This window comes from Salvelinus fontinalis, chromosome 1 (assembly GCF_029448725.1).
Source record: "Salvelinus fontinalis isolate EN_2023a chromosome 1, ASM2944872v1, whole genome shotgun sequence".
Taxonomy (NCBI): domain Eukaryota; kingdom Metazoa; phylum Chordata; class Actinopteri; order Salmoniformes; family Salmonidae; genus Salvelinus; species Salvelinus fontinalis.
In genome coordinates this window covers 6,385,118-6,411,077 of record NC_074665.1, presented here as the reverse complement: position 1 = coordinate 6,411,077, position 25,960 = coordinate 6,385,118, and the positions used below count along the sequence as shown (strand labels likewise).

The window sequence follows — 25,960 nt, the reverse complement described above, 5'->3', positions numbered from 1 at the left end:
GTGTAGGGTTAGAGTGTAGTGTTAGGGTGTAGGGTGCAGGGGTAGGGTGTAGGGTTAGAGTGTAGGGTTAGGGTGTAGGGTTAGGGTGCAGGGTTAGAGTGTAGGGTTAGGGTGTAGGGGTAGGGTGTAGGGTTAGAGTGTAGGGTTAGGGTGTAGGGTTAGGGTGTAGGGTGCAGGGTGTAGGGTGCAGGGTGTAGGGTTAGAGTGTAGGGTTAGAGTGTAGGGTGCAGGGTTAGGGTTTAGAGTTAAGGTGTAGGGGTAGAGTGTAGGGTTAGAGTGTAGGGTTAGGGTGTAGGGTGCAGGAGTAGGGTGTAGGGTTAGGGTGCAGGGTTAGAGTGTAGGGTTAGGGTGTAGGGGTAGGGTGTAGGGTTAGAGTGTAGGGTTAGGGTGTAGGGTTAGGGTGTAGGGTTAGAGTGTAGGGTTAGGGTGTAGGGTTAGAGTGTAGGGGTAGGGTGTAGGGTGTAGGGGTAGGGTGTAGGGTGTAGGGGTAGGGTGTAGGGTGTAGGGGTAGGGTGTAGGGTGCAGGGTGTAGGGGTAGGGTGTAGGGTGTAGGGTGTAGGGATAGGGTGTAGGCTTAGGGTGTAGGGTTAGGGTGTAGAGTGTAGGGTGTAGGGTTAGGGTGTAGGGTTAGAGTGTAGGGTTAGGGTGTAGGCTTAGGGTGTAGGGTTAGGGTGTAGGGGTAGGGTGTAGGGCTAGGGTGTGGAGTTAAGGTGTATGGTTAGGGTGTAGGGTTAGGGTGTAGAGTTAGGGTGTAGGCTTAGAGTGTAGGGTTAGGGTGTAGGGTGCAGGGTGTAGGGTTAGAGTGTAGGGTTAGGGTGTAGGGTTAGGGTGTAGGGTGCAGGGTGTAGGGTTAGAGTGTAGGGTTAGAGTGTAGGGTTAGGGTGTAGGGTGCAGGGGTGGGGTGTAGGGTTAGAGTGTAGGGTTAGGGTGTAGCGTTAGGGTGTAGGGTTAGAGTGTAAGGTTAGGGTGCAGGGGTAGGGTGTAGGGTTAGGGTGTAGAGTTAGGGTGTAGGGTTAGGGTGTAGGGTGCAGGGTGTAGGGTTAGAGTGTAGGGTTAGAGTGTAGGGTTAGGGTGTAGGGTGCAGGGGTAGGGTGTAGGGTTAGAGTGTAGGGTTAGGGTGTAGGGTTAGGGTGCAGGGTTAGAGTGTAGGGTTAGGGTGTAGGGGTAGGGTGTAGGGTTAGAGTGTAGGGTTAGGGTGTAGGGTTAGGGTGTAGGGTTAGGGTGCAGGGGTAGGGTGTAGGGTTAGAGTGTAGGGTTAGGGTGTAGGGTTAGGGTGTAGGGTTAGAGTGTAGGGTTAGGGTGCAGGGGTAGGGTGTAGGGTTAGAGTGTAGGGTTAGGGTGTAGGGTTAGGGTGTAGGGTTAGAGTGTAGGGTTAGGGTGTAGGGTGCAGGGGTAGGGTGTAGGGTTAGAGTGTAGGGTTAGGGTGTAGGGTGCAGGGGTAGGGTGTAGGGTTAGGGTGTAGGGTTAGGGTGTAGAGTTAAGGTGTAAGGTTAGGGTGTAGGGTGCAGGGTGTAGGGTTAGGGTGTAGGGTGTAGGGTGTAGGGTGCAGGGTTAGGGTGTAGAGTTAAGGTGTATGGTCAGGGTGTAGGCTTAGGGTGTAGGGTTAGGGTGTAGGCTTAGGGTGTAGGGTTAGGGTGTAGGGCTAGGGTGTAGGCTTAGGGTGTAGGCTTAGGGTGTAGGGTTAGGGTGTAGGGCTAGGGTGTAGAGTTAGAGTGCATTTTAGGGTGTGGGGCAGGGGTATCCTACGAGGTCCAGAGTCTGCTGGCTTTCTGTTCTACCTGATAATTAATTGCACCCACCTGGTGTCTCAGGTCCCTGATTAAAGGAGAAGAATGGGGGAACACAGAGGAACTGACCTCTAGGTCCAGAATCTCAGGTCTAAATCAGTCCCTGATTAGAGGGGAAGAATGGGGGAACACAGAGGAACTGACCTCTAGGTCCAGAATCTCAGGTCTAAATCAGTCCCTGATTAGAGGGGAAGAATGGGGAAACACAGAGTGGAACTGACCTCTAGGTCCAGAATCTCAGGTCGAAATCAGTCCCTGATTAGAGGGGAAGAATGGGGAAACGCAGAGTGGAACTGACCTCTAGGTCCAGAATCTCAGGTCTAAATCAGTCCCTGGTTAGAGGAGAAGAATGGGGATCGCAGAGGAACTGACCTTGAGGTCCAGAGTTGCATTTGAGAGATGAGGAGGAAAGCCTTACCTCCACACGAGGGTCTGGTGTACGGAGGGGCGGAGGTGGAAGACATGGTTACTGACGGCCAGGTTGTGCTCCAGCCTGAAGGGCTCTAGGACCACCCCGTCCCTCACCGGGAAGGTTAGACGCAGCTCCTCGTTGGGGTTGGCTGGGAGAGAGAGAGAGAAAAGTAGACGGTCAGACTTTTCCTCAAATAAAGGTTGGTTAGTGATACTGTACTAATTATACTGACTCTTTATTCAAACACTTTTATTTATTTCACTTTTTAAAACATTTTATGAAGGGAAGTCTCATTGAGACCAAAGTCTCTTCTTCAAGGGAGCTCTGCTCCAACGGAAATGCAGGAAAGAGAAAGTACATAAAAAAAGAACCAGTGATCAAATTACAACAAACAAAGAACTTTATAAAACAACGGTTCAATGATGACGGGACAATAAAGTTAATTCTAATGACAAAGGGACATGAGAGATTATGTATCAGATGAGGACATGATGACAGTTGGGATAGGAAGTCCTCTGCTGTGACACTATGTAAAGAGACTAACCTGGAGGTGGAGGAAGTGTGTGAGAGAGAGAGAGGCACTGCACATAGCCATAATATAACATTTTGAAATGTCTCTATTCCCTTGGAACTTTTGTGTAAATGTGTACTTAAGTTTCCCTCGCCAATAAAGCCTTTTGAATTGAGAGACTGACCTGGAGGAGGAGGAAGAGCAGTGATATTTTGTTTGATGTCTGGAGGGAAGGGGGGCTTGACGTCGTGATTGGGAGACATGTAGGGAGGGATACTACTTCCTGGGGTCATGGGCGGGGTCGGGTTGCCAGGCACTGGGGAGTGGGGGTAGTTACCCACCGGTCGAGGAGGCTGCAAGGATTATAACAGATGAAAATATAAATATAATTTCATTATTATCATTTTAAATAATTAAATAACTAATTTGCAGAAACACAAAAAATACGGATAATTGCATCAAAAATATAGCATATGTATAAACACCAATAAATATATAACAATGTGCATAGATTAAATCAAATGTCGCCTATTTCATCAGGTATCATCAGGTGTTAGTAAGGAGATTGAAAAGTCTACCCCATTCATATTGCCTATTTCATCAGGTGTTAGTAAGGAGATTAAAAAGCCTACCCCATTCATATTGCCTTGGCTGTACTGATATCCACTCCCAGGAAAGTTGTTAGTTTGACCGTTGAAAGCCTCTTGCTGCAAAAAGAAACAGAACAAAACATTAGATGACTATAATGGTGCAGAACTCAGTACACAAACACTGTACTGTTAGTAGTCACTCACTATGGACCTTAGTACACGTTTCTCCAACCCTGTTCCTGGAGAGAGATACCCTCCTGGAGGTTTTAACTCCAACCCTGTTCCTGGAGAGATACCCTCCTGTAGGTTTTAACTCCAACCCTGTTCCTAGAGAGATACCCTCCTGTAGGTTTTAACTCCAACCTTGTTCCTGGAGAGAAACCCTCCTGTAGGTTTTAACTCCAACCTTGTTCCTGGAGAGAAACCCTCCTGTAGGTTTTAACTCCAACCCTGTTCCTGGAGAGATACCCCCCTGTAGGTTTTAACTCCAACCCGGTATCTCTCCAGGAACAGGGTTGGAGGGTATCTCTCCAGGAACAGGGTTGGAGGTTATCTCTCCAGGAACAGGGTTGGAGGTTATCTCTCCAGGAACAGGGTTGGAGGGTATCTCTTCAGGAAAAGGGTTGGAGGTTATCTCTCCAGGAACAGGGTTGGAGGTTATCTCTCCAGGAACTTGGTTGGAGGTTATCTCTCCAGGAACAGGGTTGGAGGTTATCTCTCCAGGAACAGGGTTGGAGGTTATCTCTCCAGGAACAGGGTTGGAGGTTATCTCTCCAGGAAAAGGGTTGGAGGTTATCTCTCCAGGAACAGGGTTGGAGGGTATCTCTCCAGGAACAGGGTTGGAGGTTATCTCTCCAGGAACAGGGTTGGAGGTTATCTCTCCAGGAACAGGGTTGGAGAGCCCTGCTCTAGTGTCTATGGCTGCTTACCTTGTAGTACTGTCCCATGGCCCCTCCAGGAGTGGGGTACTGGCCCTGGATCTGCTGCCCACCAGGCATTCTCTGGCCTGGGTAGTTGGGGGACGGGAGTGGCCTGGAGGGGTTGGGGGTGTGGGTGGGGTACTGGCTCTGCTGCTGGGGGAACCCTTGACTGTTGGGTCCTGGACCATACTGCTGGCCTCCGTAGTTATGCTTCGGAACGAAAGAAGGAAATATATTACTTATTTCATCAAGTAGTTGATTGATTGGACAATAATGATGAAGTTATCAATAGACAGGCTAGGGAGGAATATATTACAATAATGTACAAATAAAAGTTACAAATAAAGTACTAACTACTCATAATACTATACAATATCTGATCCAGGAAGTTACCATCCAATAGGAATTCACCATCCAATAGGAAGTTACCATCCAATAGGAATTCACCATCCAATAGGAATTTAACATTCAATTGGAAGTTACCATCCAGTAGGAAGTTACCATCCAATAGGAAGTTACCATCCAATAGGAATTCACCATCCAATAGGAATGTACCATTCAATTGAAAGTTACCATCCAATAGGAAGTTACGATCCAATAGGAAGTTACCATCCACTAGGAAGTTACCATCCACTAGGAAGTTACCATCCACTAGGAAGTTACCATCCAATAGGAAGTTACTATCCAATAGGAAGTTACCATCCAATAGAAAGTTACTATCCAATTGGAAGTTACCATCCAATAGGAAGTTACTATCCAATAGGAAGTTACCATCAATAGGAAGTTACCATCAATAGGAAGTTACCATCAATAGGAAGTTACCATCCAAAAATAACTGAATCATATTAGATCATGTTTCATTTAACCAATGAGGCCCGAGGGGGTGTGGTATATGGTCAATATACCACGGCTAAGGGCTGTTCTTGTGCACGACGCAATGCGGAGTGCCTGGACACAGCCCTTAGCCGTGGTATATTGGCCATATATCCCAAAGTGCCTTATTGCTATATGAACTGGTTACCCAACGTAATTAGACCAGTAAAAATACATGTTTTGTCATACCCATGGTATACGGTCTGATATACCACAGCTTTCAGCCAATCAGCATTCAGGGCTCGAACCACCCAGTTTATAATGGAAATTAGCTAACTTTGTCTTAGTTTAACATCAATCGAGGGTAGCCTAATAAACACAGATAAGAATATCAATATCTACAGTGAGCCATATTGCTAGTCATAATATAATAATAATATCTACCATTTAGCAGACACTTTTATCCAACGTGAGTTACAGTCACATGTGTATAAATGTTTTACATATAGGTGGTCCCGGGAATTGAACTCACCATCCTGGCATTGCAAGCGCCATGCTCAACCAACTGAGCTATAGAAGAGTCATGGTAGGTTCACCCAAACAGATCCACTCACCTCTCCAGGGTAGGGTCTCTTCACACCCTGCATGCCCATACCCTGAGGCCTGGGTCCTGGGTATCCCTGCTGGGGAATTCTCTGGCCCCCGTGGCCTCCAAAAGGCACCATTCCCTGGGGCCGGGGCTGGTTCATTCCCATGTGGGAGGAGACCATGTTGGAGGGGTTCATGCCCGGACCGGGACCCATGTTCCCTGGGAGGGATGGAGGGCCCCTTGGTCCCCCTGGTCCATGGTTCATGAACTGGTTCTGGTAAGCCTGGCTGGGCCCCATCTGGAACGACGAAGTCATCTGGAAGAGAAAGACAGGGATCAATACAATAGACAGCTGAAAGTGGGATTAAGGTGAAGGCCCATTGGCTCGTAGTTTCCCTAAAGTTTCTAACACAGAGATGATGAAAGGCAATGAAACGAAAGACGATCGTAGTGATTCAAAGCTTTCAGGGAAAAATCCTCCCCTGTATAATTTGTCACATCCATACAAAAGTAGACAATTATCTGTATGTTTGTGTGCTGTAACTATCTACTGTGTTAACAGACACTCTACCTGTCGACCAGGCTAACTCTCCACTCTACCTGTCTACCAGGCTAACTCTCCACTCTCCCTGTCGACCAGGCTGACTCTCTCCACTCTACCTGTCTACCAGGCTGACTCTCTCCACTCTACCTGTCTACCAGGCTGACTCTCCACTCTACCTGTCGACCAGGCTAACTCTCCACTGTACCTGTCTACCAGGCTAACTCTCCACTCTACCTGTCTACCAGGTTGACTCTCCACACTACCTGTCGACCAGGCCGACTCTCCACACTCTACCTGTCTACCAGGCTAACTCTCCACACTCTACCTGTCTACCAGGCCGACTCTCCACACTCTACCTGTCTACCAGGCCGACTCTCCACACTCGACCTGTCTACCAGGTTGACTCTCCACTCTCCCTGTCTACCAGGCTGACTCTCCCCTCTACCTGTCTACCAGGCTGGCTCTCCACACTCTACCTGTCTACCAGGCTGACTCTCCACACTCTACCTGTCTACCAGGCCGACTCTCCACACTCTACCTGTCTACCAGGCCGACTCTCCACACTCTCCCTGTCTACCAGGCTGACTCTCCACTCTACCTGTCTACCAGGCTAACTCTCTACACTCTCCCTGTCTACCAGGCCGACTCTCCACACTCTACCTGTCTACCAGGCCGACTCTCCACATTCTCCCTGTCTACCTGGCTTAGGACGACCACCAACCATTCTGAGGTGTACGTATGGACGTTACAACATACCGGTCCATATTGGTTCATGTCCTTGTTTTGAGTGTCCTGCTGCATGGCGGCAACGGTTGCCGTGGCAGTGGCGGTAGCCGTGGCGGCGGCCGCGGCGACGGCGGCGGCGGCAGCGGCGGCAGCAGGCTGGGTGAAGTCACCGGGGGGACGAGAGTGGGGGGGCATGCCCATGCCACCAGGACTAGAGTCAGGACCTCCAGGGTAGCTAGTAGACAGGAAACAGAAGGTAGCACATTAACTGAGTAGGTAGAAGATAGGTGAGTGTAAAGTGATTGTGTTAGCCGTGCTGCATAACACAATACGTGGTTCTGCATACCTACATTTAAGTCTATCCTACTTAAAACATTTGAAAAACATCAAAAATGCTCCCCCGCTACACGTGTCTCAGTATACAGCTGAGAGATAACTTCAAACTTAACCTTAAGTTTTAAGTGATTTTGAAACCCAACAAATTTGAGATTGAAATGAGTGACAACATGGACTGACTGTCCTCTCTCCACACCAAACAGGCAGCATATAAACCCCTCATACGATCAATGAGTTTCAACAAGCCTGTGTACCAACCAGGCAGCATATAAACCCCCCCATACAATCAGTGGGTTTCAACAAGCCTGTGCACCAACCAGGCAGCATATAAACCCCCCCCCATACACTCAGTGGGTTTCAACATGATTGTTCTATTCAATATTTCACAAACTCTTGACCTGTCGACCAGGCAGACTCTCCACACTCTACCTGTCTACCAGGCCGACTCTCCACTCTACCTGTCTACCAGGCCGACTCTCCACTCTACCTGTCGACCAGGCTAACTCACTCCACTCTACCTGTCTACCAGGCCGACTCTCCACTCTACCTGTCTACCAGGCCGACACTCCACTCTACCTGTCTACCAGGCTAACTCTCCACTCTACCTGTCGACCAGGCTGACTCTCCACTACCTGTCGACCAGGCTGACTCTCCACTACCTGTCGACCAGGCTGACTCTCCACACTCTACCTGTCTACCAGGCTAACTCTCCACTCTACCTGTCTACCAGGCTGACTCTCTCCACTCTACCTGTCTACCAGACCGACTCTCCACACTCTACCTGTCTACCAGGCTGACTCTCCACTCTACCTGTCTACCAGGCTGACTCTCTCCACTCTACCTGTCTACCAGACCGACTCTCCACACTCTACCTGTCTACCAGGCTTACTCTCCACACTCTACCTGTCTACCAGACCGACTCTCCACACTCTACCTGTCTACCAGGCTGACTCTCTCCACTCTACATGTCGACCAGGCTGACTCTCCACTACCTGTCTACCAGGCTAACTCTCCACTACCTGTCTACCAGGTCGACTCTCCACACTCTACCTGTCTACCAGGCTAACTCTCCACTCTACCTGTCAACCAGGCTGACTCTCTCCACTCTACCTGTCTACCAGACCGACTCTCCACACTCTACCTGTCAACCAGGCTAACTCTCCACACTCTACCTGTCTACCAGGCTGACTCTCCACTACCTGTCAACCAGGCTAACTCTCCACACTCTACCTGTCTACCAGGCTGACTCTCCACTACCTGTCGACCAGGCCAATTCTCCACTCTACCTGTCTACCAGGCTGACTCTATATATAGAAAATGGTGCCATTTAGGACTCTACCATAAAGCCTCCCCACACTCACTTCCCCCAAAGCCTCCTCCTCCCCCGGGGCCCACACTCACTTCCCCCTGAAGCCTCCTCCTCCACCGGGGCCCACACTCACTTCCCCCAAAGCCTCCTCCTCCCCCGGGGCCCACACTCACTTCCCCCTGAAGCCTCCTCCTCCACCGGGGCCCACACTCACTTCCCCCTGAAGCCTCCTCCTCCCCCGGGGCCCACACTCACTTCCCCCCGAAGCCTCCTCCTCCCCCGGGGCCCACACTCACTTCCCCCCAAAGCCTCCTCCTCCCCTGGGGCCCACACTCACTTCCCCCCGAAGCCTCCTCCTCCCCCGGGGCCCACACTCACTTCCCCCCGAAGCCTCCTCCTCCCCCGGGGCCCACACTCACTTCCCCCCGAAGCCTCCTCCTCCCCCGGGGCCCACACTCACTTCCCCCCGAAGCCTCCTCCTCCCCCGGGGCCCACACTCACTTCCCCCCGAAGCCTCCTCCTCCCCCGGGGCCCACACTCACTTCCCCCCGAAGCCTCCTCCTCCCCCGGGGCCCACACTCACTTCCCCCCGAAGCCTCCTCCTCCCCCGGGGCCCACACTCACTTCCCCCCGAAGCCTCCTCCTCCCCCGGGGTAGCCTTGGCGTCCGTACAGGCCCTGCTGCATGTAAGCCTGGTTCTGCTGTCCTGGGTACTGGGGGGAGTTCATCCCCTGGTTGTTCCCAGACATACCCCCCTGACCCATGGGGTTACCACCAGGGTTCATGGGGTTACCGCTATTAGCCATGTGGTTCGCCAACACCTGGTGGGTAGACAGAAACAGATGTGTTTGGTTTAGTTTCAGTCTGTCAGGGAGTGACTGAGACCTGATGTCTGTCAGGGAGTGACTGAGACCTGATCTCTGTCAGGGAGTGACTGAGACCTGGGTGTCATGATGTCTGTCAGGTAGTGACTGAGACAGGGATGTCATGATGTCTGTCAGGTAGTTACTGAGACAGGGATGTCATGATGTCTGTCAGGGAGTGACTGAGACCTGGGTGTCATGAAGTCTGTCAGGGAATGAAAGCGACCTGGGTGTCAGGAGGTCTGTCAGGGATTGACTGGGGCCTGGGGGTCAGGATGTCTGTCAGGGAGTGACTGAGACCTGTTGTCTGTCAGGGAGTGACTGAGACCTGATGTCTGTCAGGGAGTGACTGAGACCTGATGTCTGTCAGGGAGTGACTGAGACCTGATGTCTGTCAGGGAGTGACTGAGACTTGGGTGTCATGATGTCTGTCAGGGAGTGACTGAGACCTGGGTGTCAGGATGTCTGTCAGGGAGTGACTGAGACCTTGGTGTCAGGATGTCTGTCAGGTAGTGACTGAGACAGGGATGTCATGATGTCTGTCAGGTAGTGAGTGAGACAGGGATGTCATGATGTCTGTCAGGGAGTGACTGAGACCTGGGTGTCAGGATGTCTGTCAGGGAGTGACTGGGGCCTGGGGGTCAGGATGTCTGTCAGGGAGTGACTGAGACCTGTTGTCTGTCAGGGAGTGACTGGGGCCTGGGGGTCAGGATGTCTGTCAGGGAGTGACTGAGACTTGGCTGTCAGGTTGTCTGTCAGGGAGTGACTGAGACCTGGGTGTCAGGATGTCTGTCAGGGAGTGACTGGGGCCTGGGGGTCAGGATGTCTGTCAGGGAGTGACTGAGACCTGTTGTCTGTCAGGGAGTGACTGGGGCCTGGGGGTCAGGATGTCTGTCAGGGAGTGACTGAGACTTGGCTGTCAGGTTGTCTGTCAGGGAGTGACTGAGACCTGGGTGTCATGATGTCTGTCAGAGAGTGACTGAGACAGGGATGTCATGATGTCTGTCAGGGAGTGACTGAGACCTGGGTGTCAGGATGTCTGTCAGAGAGTGACTGAGACAGGGATGTCATGATGTCTGTCAGGGAGTGACTGAGACCTGGGTGTCAGGATGTCTGTCAGGGAGTGACTGGGGCCTAGGGGTCAGGATGTCTGTCAGGGAGTGACTGAGACCTGGTTGTCATGATGTCTGTCAGGGAGTGACTGAGACAGGGATATCATGATGTCTGTCAGGGAGTGACTGAGACCTGGGTGTCAGGATGTCTGTCAGGGAGTGACTGGGGCCTGGGGGTCAGGATGTCTGTCAGGGAGTGACTGGGGCCTAGGGGTCAGGATGTCTGTCAGGGAGTGACTGAGACCTGGGGGTCATTATGTCTGTCAGGGAGTGACTGAGACCTGGGTGTCATTATGTCTGTCAGGGAGTGACTGAGACCTGATGTCTGTCAGGGAGTGACTGAGACCTGAGTGTCAGGATGTCTGTCAGGGAGTGACTGAGATCTGGGTGTCTGGATGTCTGTCAGGGAGTGACTGAGACTTGTGTCAGGATGTCTGTCAGAGAGTGACTGAGACAGGGATGTCATTATGTCTGTCAGGGAGTGACTGGGGCCTGGGTGTCAGGATGTCTGTCAGGGAGTGACTGGGGCCTGGGGGTCAGGATGTCTGTCAGGGAGTGACTGGGGCCTGGGGGTCATGATGTCTGCCAGGGAGTGACTGCGACCTGGGTGTCAGGATGTCTGTCAGAGAGTGACTGGGGCCTGGGGGTCAGGATGTCTGTCAGGGAGTGACTGAGACCTGGGTGTCAGGATGTCTGTCAGGGAGTGACTGAGACAGGGATGTCCTGATGTCTGTCAGGGAGTGACTGAGACCTGGGGGTCAGGATGTCTGTCAGGGAGTGACTGAGACCTTGGGGTCAGGATGTCTGTCAGGGAGTGACTATTACTACTGTAGTCACTACTACTACTATTACTATTGCTACTATTACTACTGTAGTCACTACTACTACTACTATTACTACTGCTACTATTACTACTGTAGTTGTCACGTTCCTGACCTATTTATGTTAGTTTGTTATGTGTGTTAGTTGGTCAGGATGTGAGGTTGGGTGGGCATTCTATGTTTTCTGTTTCTGTGTTGGTTTTGGGTTGCCTGGTATGGCTCTTAATTAGAGGCAGGTGTTTGGCGTTCCTCTAATTAAGAGTCATATTTAGGTAGGCGTTGTCACAGTGTTCGGTGTGGGTGATTGTCTTCCGTGTCTGTGTAATTGTTTGCACCATACGGGACTGTTACGGTTTGTTCGGTTTGTGTAGTCTAATTGTCCTATTCATGCGTTCTTCTTGTTTTATGTGAGTTCGTCATATAGGTCTGTCTACACCGTTTGTTGTTTTTGTTAGTTTAGTCACTTTCGTGTTTTGTTAAATAAATTATGTCGTTAAACTCCACTGCGCCTTGGTTCGATCACTACTCCTCCTTTTCGGTAGAAGAGGAGGAGGACCGCCGTTACAGAATCACCCACCAAATCTCCAGAACCAAGCAGCGGAGTAAACGGAGTAAGGGACAGGAAAAGGAGGAATGGACTTGGGAAGATATATTGGACGGGAAAGGTTGCTACACATGGGAGGAGATCCTGGCTGGTAGGGATCACCTCCCATGGGAACAGCTGGAGGCACTGAGGAGAGCAGAGGCTACAGGAGAGAGGAACCGGAGTTATGAGGGAACCCGTCTTGCACAGAAGCCCAAAAAGCCTGTGAGTAACACCCACAAATTTCTTGGGGGGGGGACTAAGAGGTAGTGGGCCAAGGGCAGGTAGGAGACCTGCGCCCACTTCCCAGGCTTACCGTGGAGAGCGGGAGTACAGGCAGGCGCCGTGTTACGCAGTAGAGCGCACGGTGTCTCCTGTACGAGTGCATAGCCCTGTGCGGGTTATTCCACCTCCCAGCACTGGTCGGGCGACCGGGAGCATTCAACCAGGTAAGGTTGGGCAGGCTCAATGCTCAAGAGAGCCAGTATGCCTCCACGGTCCGGTATTTCCGGCGCCACCTCCCCGCCCCAGCCTAGTACCTACAGTGCCTACACTACGCACTAGTCTACCAGTGCGTCTCCTGAGCCCTGTTCCTCCTCCACGCACTCTCCCTGTAGTGCGTGTATCCAGTTCGGTGCCTCCAGTTCCGGCACCACGCACTAAGCCTCCTGTGCGTCTCCAGAGCCCTGTACACACTGTTTCGTCTCCCCCTACTAATCCTGATGTGCTTGTCCTCAGCCCGGTGTCACCAGTGCCGGTACCACGCACCAGGTATAGAGTGGGCTTTGAGAGTACAGTGTGCCCTGTCCCTGCTCCCCGCACTAGTATGAAGGTGCGTGTCCTTAGCCCGGTGCCTCCAGTTCCGGCACCACGCACCAGGTCTACAGTGCGCCTTATCCGGCCAGAGCCATCCGTCTCCCCAGCGCCATCTGAGCCATCCGTCTCCCCAGCGCCATCTGAGCCATCCGTCTCCCCAGCGCCATCTGAGCCATCCGTCTCCCCAGCGCCATCTGAGCCATCCGTCTCCCCAGCGCCGTCTGAGCCATCCGTCTCCCCAGCGCCATCTGAGCCATCCGTCTCCCCAGCGCCGTCTGAGCCATCCGTCTGCAATGAGCCTGCAAAGCCGCCCGTCTGCCATGAGCCTGCAAAGCCGCCCGTCTGCCATGAGCCTACAGAGTCGTCCGCCAGACAGGAGCCGCTAGAGCCGCCCGCCAGACAGGAGCCGCTAGAGCCGTCCGTCAGACAGGATCTGCCAGAGCCGCCAACCAGACAGGATCTGCCAGAGCCGCCAACCAGACAGGATCTGCCAGAGCCGCCAACCAGACAGGATCTGCCAGAGCCGCCAACCAGACAGGATCTGCCAGAGCCGCCAGCGATCCATGAGCGTCGAGAGCCGTCAGCCAGCCATGAGCGTCGAGAGCCGTCAGCCAGCCATGAGCGTCGAGAGCCGTCAGCCAGCCATGAGCGTCGAGAGCCGTCAGCCAGCCATGAGCGTCGAGAGCCGTCAGCCAGCCATGAGCGTCGAGAGCCGTCAGCCAGCCATGAGCGTCGAGAGCCGTCAGCCAGCCATGAGCGTCGAGAGCCGTCAGCCTGCCATGAGCGTCGAGAGCCGTCAGCCTGCCATGAGCGTCCAGATTCGTCAGTCAGCCATGAGCTGCCCTTCAGCCTGAAACGGCTATATAACCAGAACTGCCCCTCAGTCCAGAGCTGTCTCTCTGTCCGGAGCTGCCTTTCAGTCCGGAGTTGCCCCTCTATCGTGATCTCCCTCTCTATCTTGATCTACCTCTATTTTCTGATCTATCCCTCTGTCTGGTGCTATCCCTCTGTGTTGATTTATCTCTCTGTCCTGGTGTTGTCCATGTCATTGATGTTACTAAAAGGATTTTGTGGGGGTAAATTGAGGGTGGACATTTTTAGGGGGAGAGGGAGGTTAGGATTGATTATGGTGGGGTGGGGACCTCGCCCGGAGCCTGAGCCACCACCGTGGTCAGATGCCCACCCAGACCCTCCCCTAGACTTTGTGCTGGTGCGCCCAGAGTTCGCACCTTATGGGGGGGGTTATGTCACGTTCCTGACCTATTTATGTTAGTTTGTTATGTGTGTTAGTTGGTCAGGACGTGAGGTTGGGTGGGCATTCTATGTTTTCTGTTTCTGTGTTGGTTTTGGGTTGCCTGGTATGGCTCTTAATTAGAGGCAGGTGTTTGGCGTTCCTCTAATTAAGAGTCATATTTAGGTAGGCGTTGTCACAGTGTTCGGTGTGGGTGATTGTCTTCCGTGTCTGTGTAATTGTTTGCACCATACGGGACTGTTACGGTTTGTTCGCTTTGTGTAGTCTAATTGTCCTATTCATGCGTTCTTCTTGTTTTATGTGAGTTCGTCGTATAGGTCTGTCTACACCGTTTGTTGTTTTTGTTAGTTTAGTCACTTTCGTGTTTTGTTAAATAAATTATGTCGTTAAACTCCACTGCGCCTTGGTTCGATCACTACTCCTCCTTTTCGGTAGAAGAGGAGGAGGACCGCCGTTACAGTAGTCACTACTACTAATATTATTACTACTGCTACTATTACTACTGTAGTCACAACCACTACTATTACTACTGTAGTCACTACTACTAATATTATTACTACTGTAGTCACTACTACTATCACTACTGTAGTCACAACTGCTACTATTACTACTGTAGTCACTACCACTACTATTACTACTGCTAATATTACTACTGTAGTCACTACCACTACTATTACTACTGCTACTATTACTATTGTAGTCACTACCACTACTATTACTACTGCTACTATTACTACTGTAGTCACTACTACTACTATTACTACCACTACTATTACTACTGCTACTATTACTACTGTAGTCACTACCACTACTAGTACTACTGCTACTATTACTAAAGCTACTATTACTACTGTAGTCACTACTGCTACTATTACTACTGCTACTATTACTACTGTAGTCACTACTGCTACTATTACTACTGTAGTCACTACCACTACTATTACTACTGCTACTATTACTACTGTAGTCACTACTGCTACTACTACTACTGTAGTCACTACCACTACTACTGCTACTATTACTACTGTAGTCACTACCACTACTACTGCTACTATTACTACTGTAGTCACTACCACTACTATTACTACTGTAGTCACTACCACTACTATTACTACTGCTACTACTACTACTGTAGTCACTACCACTACTACTGCTACTATTACTACTGTAGTCACTACCACTACTATTACTACTGCCACTACTGTAGTCACTACCACTACTACTGCTACTATTACTACTGTAGTCACTACCACTACTATTACTACTGCTACTATTACTACTGTAGTCACTACTACTACTACTGATACTACCGCTACTATTACTACTGTAGTCACTACCACTACTACTGCTACTATTACTACTGTAGTCACTACCACTACTATTACTACTGCTACTATTACTACTGTAGTCACTACTACTACTACTGCTGCTACTATTACTACTGTAGTCACTACTGCTACTATTACTACTGTAGTCACCACCACTACTATTACTACTGTAGTCACTACCACTACTATTACTACTGTAGTCACTACCACTACTATTACTACTGCTACTATTACTACTGTGGTCACTACCACTACTATTACTACTGTAGTCACTACTGCTACTATTACTACTGTAGTCACTACTACTATCACTACTGTAGTCACTACTGCTACTATTACTACTGTAGTCACTACCACTACTATTACTACCACTACTATTACTACTGTAGTCACTACCACTATTATTACTACTATTACTACTGTAGTCACTACCACTATTATTACTACTATTACTACTGTAGTCACTACACCTATTATTACTACTATTACTACTGTAGTCACTACCAATACTATTACTACTGCTACTATTACTACTGTAGTCATTACCACTACTATTACTACTGCTACTATTACTACTGTAGTCACTACCACTACTATTACTACTGTAGTCACTACTGCTACTATTACTACTGTAGTCACTACCAATACTATTACTACTGTAGTCACTACTACTATTATTACTACTGTAGTCACTACCACTACTATTACTACTGCTACTATTACTACTGTAGTCACTACCAATACTATTACTACTGTAGTCACTACTGCTACTATTACTACTGTAGTCACTACCAATACTATTACTACTATTACTACTGCTACTATTACTACTGTAGTCACTACCACTACTATTACTACTGTAGTCACTACTACTAATATTATTACTACTGTATTCACTACTACTATCACTACTGTAGTCACTACTGCTACTATTACTACTGTAGTCACTACCACTACTATTACTACTGCTAATATTACTACTGTAGTCACTACCACTACTATTACTACTGCTACTATTACTACTGTAGTCACTACTACTACTACTACTACTATTACTACTGTAGTCACTACCACTACTATTACTACCACTACTATTACTACTGTAGTCACTACTGCTACTATTACTACTGTAGTCACCACCACTACTATTACTACTGTAGTCACTACCACTACTATTACTACTGTAGTCACTACCACTACTATTACTACTGCTACTATTACTACTGCTACTATTACTACTGCTACTATTACTACTGTAGTCACTACTGCTACTATTACTACTGTAGTCACTACTACTATCACTACTGTAGTCACTACTGCTACTATTACTACTGTAGTCACTACCACTACTATTACTACCACTACTATTACTACTGTAGTCACTACCACTATTATTACTACTATTACTACTGTAGTCACTACCACTATTATTACTACTATTACTACTGCTATTATTACTACTGTAGTCACTACCACTACTATTACTACTGCTACTATTACTAATGTAGTCACTACCACTACTATTACTACTGTAGTCACTACTGCTACTATTACTACTGTAGTCACTACTACTATCACTACTGTAGTCACTACTGCTACTATTACTACTGTAGTCACTACCACTACTATTACTACCACTACTATTACTACTGTAGTCACTACCACTATTATTACTACTATTACTACTGTAGTCACTACCACTATTATTACTACTATTACTACTGTAGTCACTACACCTATTATTACTACTATTACTACTGTAGTCACTACCACTACTATTACTACTGCTACTATTACTACTGTAGTCACTACCACTACTATTACTACTGCTACTATTACTACTGTAGTCACTACCACTACTATTACTACTGTAGTCACTACTGCTACTATTACTACTGTAGTCACTACCAATACTATTACTACTGTAGTCACTACTACTATTATTACTACTGTAGTCACTACCACTACTATTACTACTGCTACTATTACTACTGTAGTCACTACCAATACTATTACTACTGTAGTCACTACTGCTACTATTACTACTGTAGTCACTACCAATACTATTACTACTGTAGTCACTACCACTATTATTACTACTATTACTACTGCTACTATTACTACTGTAGTCACTACCACTACTATTACTACTGTAGTCACTACTACTAATATTATTACTACTGTAGTCACTACTACTATCACTACTGTAGTCACTACTGCTACTATTACTACTGTAGTCACTACCACTACTATTACTACTGCTAATATTACTACTGTAGTCACTACCACTACTATTACTACTGCTACTATTACTACTGTAGTCACTACTACTACTACTACTACTACTATTAGTACTGTAGTCACTACCACTACTATTACTACCACTACTATTACTACTGTAGTCACTACTGCTACTATTACTACTGTAGTCACTACCAATACTATTACTACTGTAGTCACTACCACTATTATTACTACTATTACTACTGCTACTATTACTACTGTAGTCACTACCACTACTATTACTACTGCTACTATTACTACTGTAGTCACTACCACTACTATTACTACTGCTACTATTACTACTGTAGTCACTCCCACTACTATTACTACTGTAGTCACTACTACTAATATTACTACTGTAGTCACTACCACTACTATTACTACTGCTACTATTACTACTGTAGTCACTACCAATACTATTACTACTGTAGTCACTACTGCTACTATTACTACTGTAGTCAATACCAATACTCTTACTACTGTAGTCACTACCACTATTATTACTACTATTTCTACTGCTACTATTACTACTGTAGTCACTACCACTACTATTACTACTGCTACTATTACTACTGTAGTCACTACCACTACTATTACTACTGTAGTCACTACTGCTACTATTACTACTGTAGTCACCACCACTACTATTACTACTGTAGTCACTACCACTACTATTACTACTGTAGTCACTACCACTACTATTACTACTGCTACTATTACTACTGCTACTACTGCTACTATTACTACTGTAGTCACTACCACTACTATTACTACTGTAGTCACTACTGCTACTATTACTACTGTAGTCACTACTACTATCATTACTGTAGTGACTACTGCTACTATTACTACTGTAGTCACTACCACTACTATTACTACCACTACTATTACTACTGTAGTCACTACCACTATTATTACTACTATTACTACTGTAGTCACTACCACTATTATTACTACTATTACTACTGTAGTCACTACCACTAGTATTACTACTATTACTACTGTAGTCACTACCAATACTATTACTACTGCTACTATTACTACTGTAGTCACTACCACTACTATTACTACTGCTACTATTACTACTGTAGTCACTACCACTACTATTACTACTGTAGTCACTACTGCTACTATTACTACTGTAGTCACTACCAATACTATTACTACTGTAGTCACTACTACTATTATTACTACTGTAGTCACTACCACTACTATTACTACTGCTACTATTACTACTGTAGTCACTACCAATACTATTACTACTGTAGTCACTACTGCTACTATTACTACTGTAGTCACTACCAATACTATTACTACTGCAGTCACTACCACTATTATTACTACTATTACTACTGCTACTATTACTACTGTAGTCACTACCACTACTATTACTACTGTAGTCACTACTACTAATATTATTACTACTGTAGTCACTACTACTATCACTACTGTAGTCACTACTGCTACTATTACTACTGTAGTCACTACCACTACTATTACTACTGCTACTATTACTACTGTAGTCACTACCACTACTATTACTACTGCTACTATTACTACTGTAGTCACTACTACTACTACTACTACTATTACTACTGTAGTCACTACCACTACTATTACTACCACTACTATTACTACTGTAGTCACTACTGCTACTATTACTACTGTAGTCACCACCACTACTATTACTACTGTAGTCACTACCACTACTATTACTACTGTAGTCACTACCACTACTATTACTACTGCTACTATTACTACTGCTACTATTACTACTGCTACTATTACTACTGTAGTCACTACTGCTACTATTACTACTGTAGTCACTACTACTATCACTACTGTAGTCACTACTGCTACTATTACTACTGTAGTCACTACCACTACTATTACTACCACTACTATTACTACTGTAGTCACTACCACTATTATTACTACTATTACTACTGTAGTCACTACCACTATTATTACTACTATTACTACTGCTACTATTACTACTGTAGTCACTACCACTACTATTACTACTGCTACTATTACTACTGTAGTCACTACCACTACTATTACTACTGTAGTCACTACTGCTACTATTACTACTGCTACTATTACTACTGTAGTCACTACCAATACTATTACTACTGTAGTCACTACTGCTACTATTACTACTGTAGTCACTACCAATACTATTACTACTGTAGTCACTACCACTATTATTACTACTATTACTACTGCTACTATTACTACTGTAGTCACTACCACTACTATTACTACTGCTACTATTACTACTGTAGTCACTACCACTACTATTACTACTGTAGTCACTACTGCTACTATTACTACTGTAGTCACTACCACTACTATTACTACTGTAGTCACTACCACTACTATTACTACTGCTACTATTACTACTGTAGTCACTACCACTACTATTACTACTGTAGTCACTACCACTACTATTACTACTGTAGTCACTACCACTACTATTACTACTGTAGTCACTACTACTACTATTACTACTGTAGTCACTACCACTACTATTACTACTGCTACTATTACTACTGTAGTCGCTACCACTACTATTACTACTGCTACTATTACTACTGTAGTCACTCCCACTACTATTACTACTGTAGTCACTACTTCTAATATTACTACTGTAGTCACTACCACTACTATTACTACTGCTACTATTACTACTGTAGTCACTACTACTAATATTATTACTACTGTAGTCACTACTACTATCACTACTGTAGTCACTACTGCTAATATTACTACTGTAGTCACTACCACTACTATTACTACTGCTACTATTACTACTGTAGTCACTACCACCACTACTATTACTACTGTAGTCACTACCACTAGCATTACTACTGCTACTATTAATACTGTAGTCACTACTGCTACTATTACTACTGTAGTCACTACTACTATCACTACTGTAGTCACTACTGCTACTATTACTACTGTAGTCACTACCACTACTATTACTACTGTAGTCACTACCACTACTATTACTACTGTAGTCACTACCACTACTATTACTACTGCTACTATTACTACTGCTACTATTACTACTGCTACTATTACTACTGTAGTCACTACTGCTACTATTACTACTGTAGTCACTACTACTATCACTACTGTAGTCACTACTGCTACTATTACTACTGTAGTCACTACCACTACTATTACTACCACTACTATTACTACTGTAGTCACTACCACTATTATTACTACTATTACTACTGTAGTCACTACTACTATTATTACTACTATTACTACTGCTACTATTACTACTGTAGTCACTACCACTACTATTACTACTGCTACTATTACTACTGTAGTCACTACCACTACTATTACTACTGTAGTCACTACTGCTACTATTACTACTGTAGCCACTACCAATACTATTACTACTGTAGTCACTACTACTATTATTACTACTGTAGTCACTACCACTACTATTACTACTGCTACTATTACTACTGTAGTCACTACCACTACTATTACTACTGTAGTCACTACTGCTACTATTACTACTGTAGTCACTACCACTACTATTACTACTGTAGTCACTACCACTACTATTACTACTGCTACTATTACTACTGTAGTCACTACCACTACTATTACTACTGTAGTCACTACCACTACTATTACTACTGTAGTCACTACCACTACTATTACTACTGTAGTCACTACTACTACTATTACTACTGTAGTCACTACAACTACTATTACTACTGCTACTATTACTACTGTAGTCGCTACCACTACTATTACTACTGCTACTATTACTACTGTAGTCACTACCACTACTATTACTACTGCTACTATTACTACTGTAGTCACTACTGCTACTATTACTACTGCTACTATTACTACTGTAGTCACTACTGCTAATATTACTACTGCTACTATTACTACTGTAGTCACTACTGCTACTATTACTACTGTAGTCACTACCACTATTATTACTACTGCTACTATTACTACTGCTACTATTACTACTGCTACTATCACTACTGCAGTCACTACCACTACTAGTACTACTGTAGTCACTACCACTACTATTACTACTGTAGTCACTACCACTACTATCACTACTGTAGTCACTACCACTACTATCACTACTGTAGTCACTACCACTACTATTACTACTGTAGTCACTACCACTACTATTACTACTGCTACTATTACTACTGTAGTCACTACTGCTACTATTACTACTGCTACTATTACTACTGTAGTCACTACCACTACTATTACTACTGCTACTATTACTACTGTAGTCACTACCACTACTATTACTACTGTAGTCACTACCACTACTATTACTACTGTAGTCACTACCACTACTATTACTACTGCTACTATTACTACTGTAGTCACTACCAATACTATTACTACTGTAGTCACTACTGCTACTATTACTACTGTAGTCACTACTACTATCACTACTGTAGTCACTATTGCTACTATTACTACTGTAGTCACTACTACTAATATTATTACTACTGTAGTCACTACCACTACTATCACTACTGTAGTCACTACCACTACTATTACTACTATTACTACTGCTACTATTACTACTGTAGTCACTACCACTACTATCACTACCACTACTATTACTACTGTAGTCACTACCATTACTATTACTACTGTAGTCACTACCACTACTATTACTACTGCTACTATTACTACTGTAGTCACTACTACTAATATTACTACTGTAGTCACTACTGCTACTATTACTACTGTAGTCACTACCATTACTATTACTACTGCTACTATTACTACTGTAGTCACTACTACTAATATTACTACTGTAGTCACTACTGCTACTATTACTACTGTAGTCACTACCACTACTATTACTACTGCTACTATCACTACTGTAGTCACTACTACTACTATTACTACTGTGGTCACTACCACTACTATTACTACTGCTACTATTACTACTGTAGTCACTACTACTACTATTACAACTGTGGTCACTACCACTACTATTACTACTGTAGTCACTACCACTACTATTACTACTGTAGTCACTACTACTACTACTATGACTACCACTACTATTACTACTGCTACTATTACTACTGTAGTCACTACTACTATTACTACTGTAGTCACTATCACTACTATTACTACTGTAGTCACTATCACTACTATTACTACTGTAGTCACTACCACTACTATTACTACTGTGGTCACTACCACTACTATTACTACTGCTACTATTACTACTGTAGTCACTACCACTACTATTACTACTGTAGTCACTACCACTACTATTACTACTGTAGTCACTACCACTACTATTACTACTGTAGTCACTACCACTACTATTACTACTGTAGTCACTATCACTACAAATTACTACTGTAGTCACTACCACTACTATTACTACTGTGGTCACTACCACTACTATTACTACTGCTACTATTACTACTGTAGTCACTACCACTACTATTACTACTGTAGTCACTATCACTACTGTAGTCACTACCACTACTATTACTACTGTGGTCACTACCACTACTATTACTACTGCTACTATTACTACTGTAGTCACTACCACTACTATCACTACTGTAGTCACTACTGCTACTATTACTACTGTAGTCACTACTACTATCACTACTGTAGTCACTACTGCTACTATTACTACTGTAGTCACTACCACTACTATTACTACCACTACTATTACTACTGTAGTCACTACCACTATTATTACTACTATTACTACTGTAGTCACTACTACTATTATTACTACTATTACTACTGCTACTATTACTACTGTAGTCACTACCACTACTATTACTACTGCTACTATTACTACTGTAGTCACTACCACTACTATTACTACTGTAGTCACTACTGCTACTATTACTACTGTAGCCACTACCAATACTATTACTACTGTAGTCACTACTACTATTATTACTACTGTAGTCACTACCACTACTATTACTACTGCTACTATTACTACTGTAGTCACTACCACTACTATTACTACTGTAGTCACTACTGCTACTATTACTACTGTAGTCACTACCACTACTATTACTACTGTAGTCACTACCACTACTATTACTACTGCTACTATTACTACTGTAGTCACTACCACTACTATTACTACTGTAGTCACTACCACTACTATTACTACTGTAGTCACTACCACTACTATTACTACTGTAGTCACTACTACTACTATTACTACTGTAGTCACTACAACTACTATTACTACTGCTACTATTACTACTGTAGTCGCTACCACTACTATTACTACTGCTACTATTACTACTGTAGTCACTACCACTACTATTACTACTGCTACTATTACTACTGTAGTCACTACTGCTACTATTACTACTGCTACTATTACTACTGTAGTCACTACTGCTAATATTACTACTGCTACTATTACTACTGTAGTCACTACTGCTACTATTACTACTGTAGTCACTACCACTATTATTACTACTGCTACTATTACTACTGCTACTATTACTACTGCTACTATCACTACTGCAGTCACTACCACTACTAGTACTACTGTAGTCACTACCACTACTATTACTACTGTAGTCACTACCACTACTATCACTACTGTAGTCACTACCACTACTATCACTACTGTAGTCACTACCACTACTATTACTACTGTAGTCACTACCACTACTATTACTACTGCTACTATTACTACTGTAGTCACTACTGCTACTATTACTACTGCTACTATTACTACTGTAGTCACTACCACTACTATTACTACTGCTACTATTACTACTGTAGTCACTACCACTACTATTACTACTGTAGTCACTACCACTACTATTACTACTGTAGTCACTACCACTACTATTACTACTGCTACTATTACTACTGTAGTCACTACCAATACTATTACTACTGTAGTCACTACTGCTACTATTACTACTGTAGTCACTACTACTATCACTACTGTAGTCACTATTGCTACTATTACTACTGTAGTCACTACTACTAATATTATTACTACTGTAGTCACTACCACTACTATCACTACTGTAGTCACTACCACTACTATTACTACTATTACTACTGCTACTATTACTACTGTAGTCACTACCACTACTATCACTACCACTACTATTACTACTGTAGTCACTACCATTACTATTACTACTGTAGTCACTACCACTACTATTACTACTGCTACTATTACTACTGTAGTCACTACTACTAATATTACTACTGTAGTCACTACTGCTACTATTACTACTGTAGTCACTACCATTACTATTACTACTGCTACTATTACTACTGTAGTCACTACTACTAATATTACTACTGTAGTCACTACTGCTACTATTACTACTGTAGTCACTACCACTACTATTACTACTGCTACTATCACTACTGTAGTCACTACTACTACTATTACTACTGTGGTCACTACCACTACTATTACTACTGCTACTATTACTACTGTAGTCACTACTACTACTATTACAACTGTGGTCACTACCACTACTATTACTACTGTAGTCACTACCACTACTATTACTACTGTAGTCACTACTACTACTACTATGACTACCACTACTATTACTACTGCTACTATTACTACTGTAGTCACTACTACTATTACTACTGTAGTCACTATCACTACTATTACTACTGTAGTCACTATCACTACTATTACTACTGTAGTCACTACCACTACTATTACTACTGTGGTCACTACCACTACTATTACTACTGCTACTATTACTACTGTAGTCACTACCACTACTATTACTACTGTAGTCACTACCACTACTATTACTACTGTAGTCACTACCACTACTATTACTACTGTAGTCACTACCACTACTATTACTACTGTAGTCACTATCACTACAAATTACTACTGTAGTCACTACCACTACTATTACTACTGTGGTCACTACCACTACTATTACTACTGCTACTATTACTACTGTAGTCACTACCACTACTATTACTACTGTAGTCACTATCACTACTGTAGTCACTACCACTACTATTACTACTGTGGTCACTACCACTACTATTACTACTGCTACTATTACTACTGTAGTCACTACCACTACTATCACTACTGTAGTCACTACTGCTACTATTACTACTGTAGTCACTACCACTACTATTACTACTGTAGTCACTACCACTACTATTACTACTGTAGTCACTACCACTACTAATCTAGATTTAGATAAGGAAATCAACACTGGTTAAAACAACGTAGAGGTATACTCCATATTGGAGATGTTCCAGAGCATGCTGGGTAATCTCACCTGTCTTTGCAAGGTTTTGGTGACACCCCAAAGCATGCTGGGCAATC

General features: G+C 44.7%; 1 protein-coding gene across 3 annotated transcripts in view; it reads right to left on the bottom strand.

Moving 5' to 3' along the window:
- Positions 1-25,960, bottom strand: part of LOC129867891 (zinc finger MIZ domain-containing protein 1-like) — a 470,202-nt gene that overhangs the window by 27,609 nt on the left and 416,633 nt on the right. For all 3 annotated transcript variants that reach the window (XM_055941400.1, XM_055941484.1, XM_055941567.1), the window contains 7 exons: positions 9,162-9,358; positions 6,923-7,127; positions 5,648-5,938; positions 4,230-4,430; positions 3,343-3,417; positions 2,895-3,063; positions 2,206-2,347 (listed from right to left, as the gene is read on the bottom strand). In XM_055941400.1, the coding sequence (XP_055797375.1) occupies positions 2,206-2,347; positions 2,895-3,063; positions 3,343-3,417; positions 4,230-4,430; positions 5,648-5,938; positions 6,923-7,127; positions 9,162-9,358 (1,280 nt within the window). The remainder of the gene's footprint in view (positions 1-2,205; positions 2,348-2,894; positions 3,064-3,342; positions 3,418-4,229; positions 4,431-5,647; positions 5,939-6,922; positions 7,128-9,161; positions 9,359-25,960) is intronic.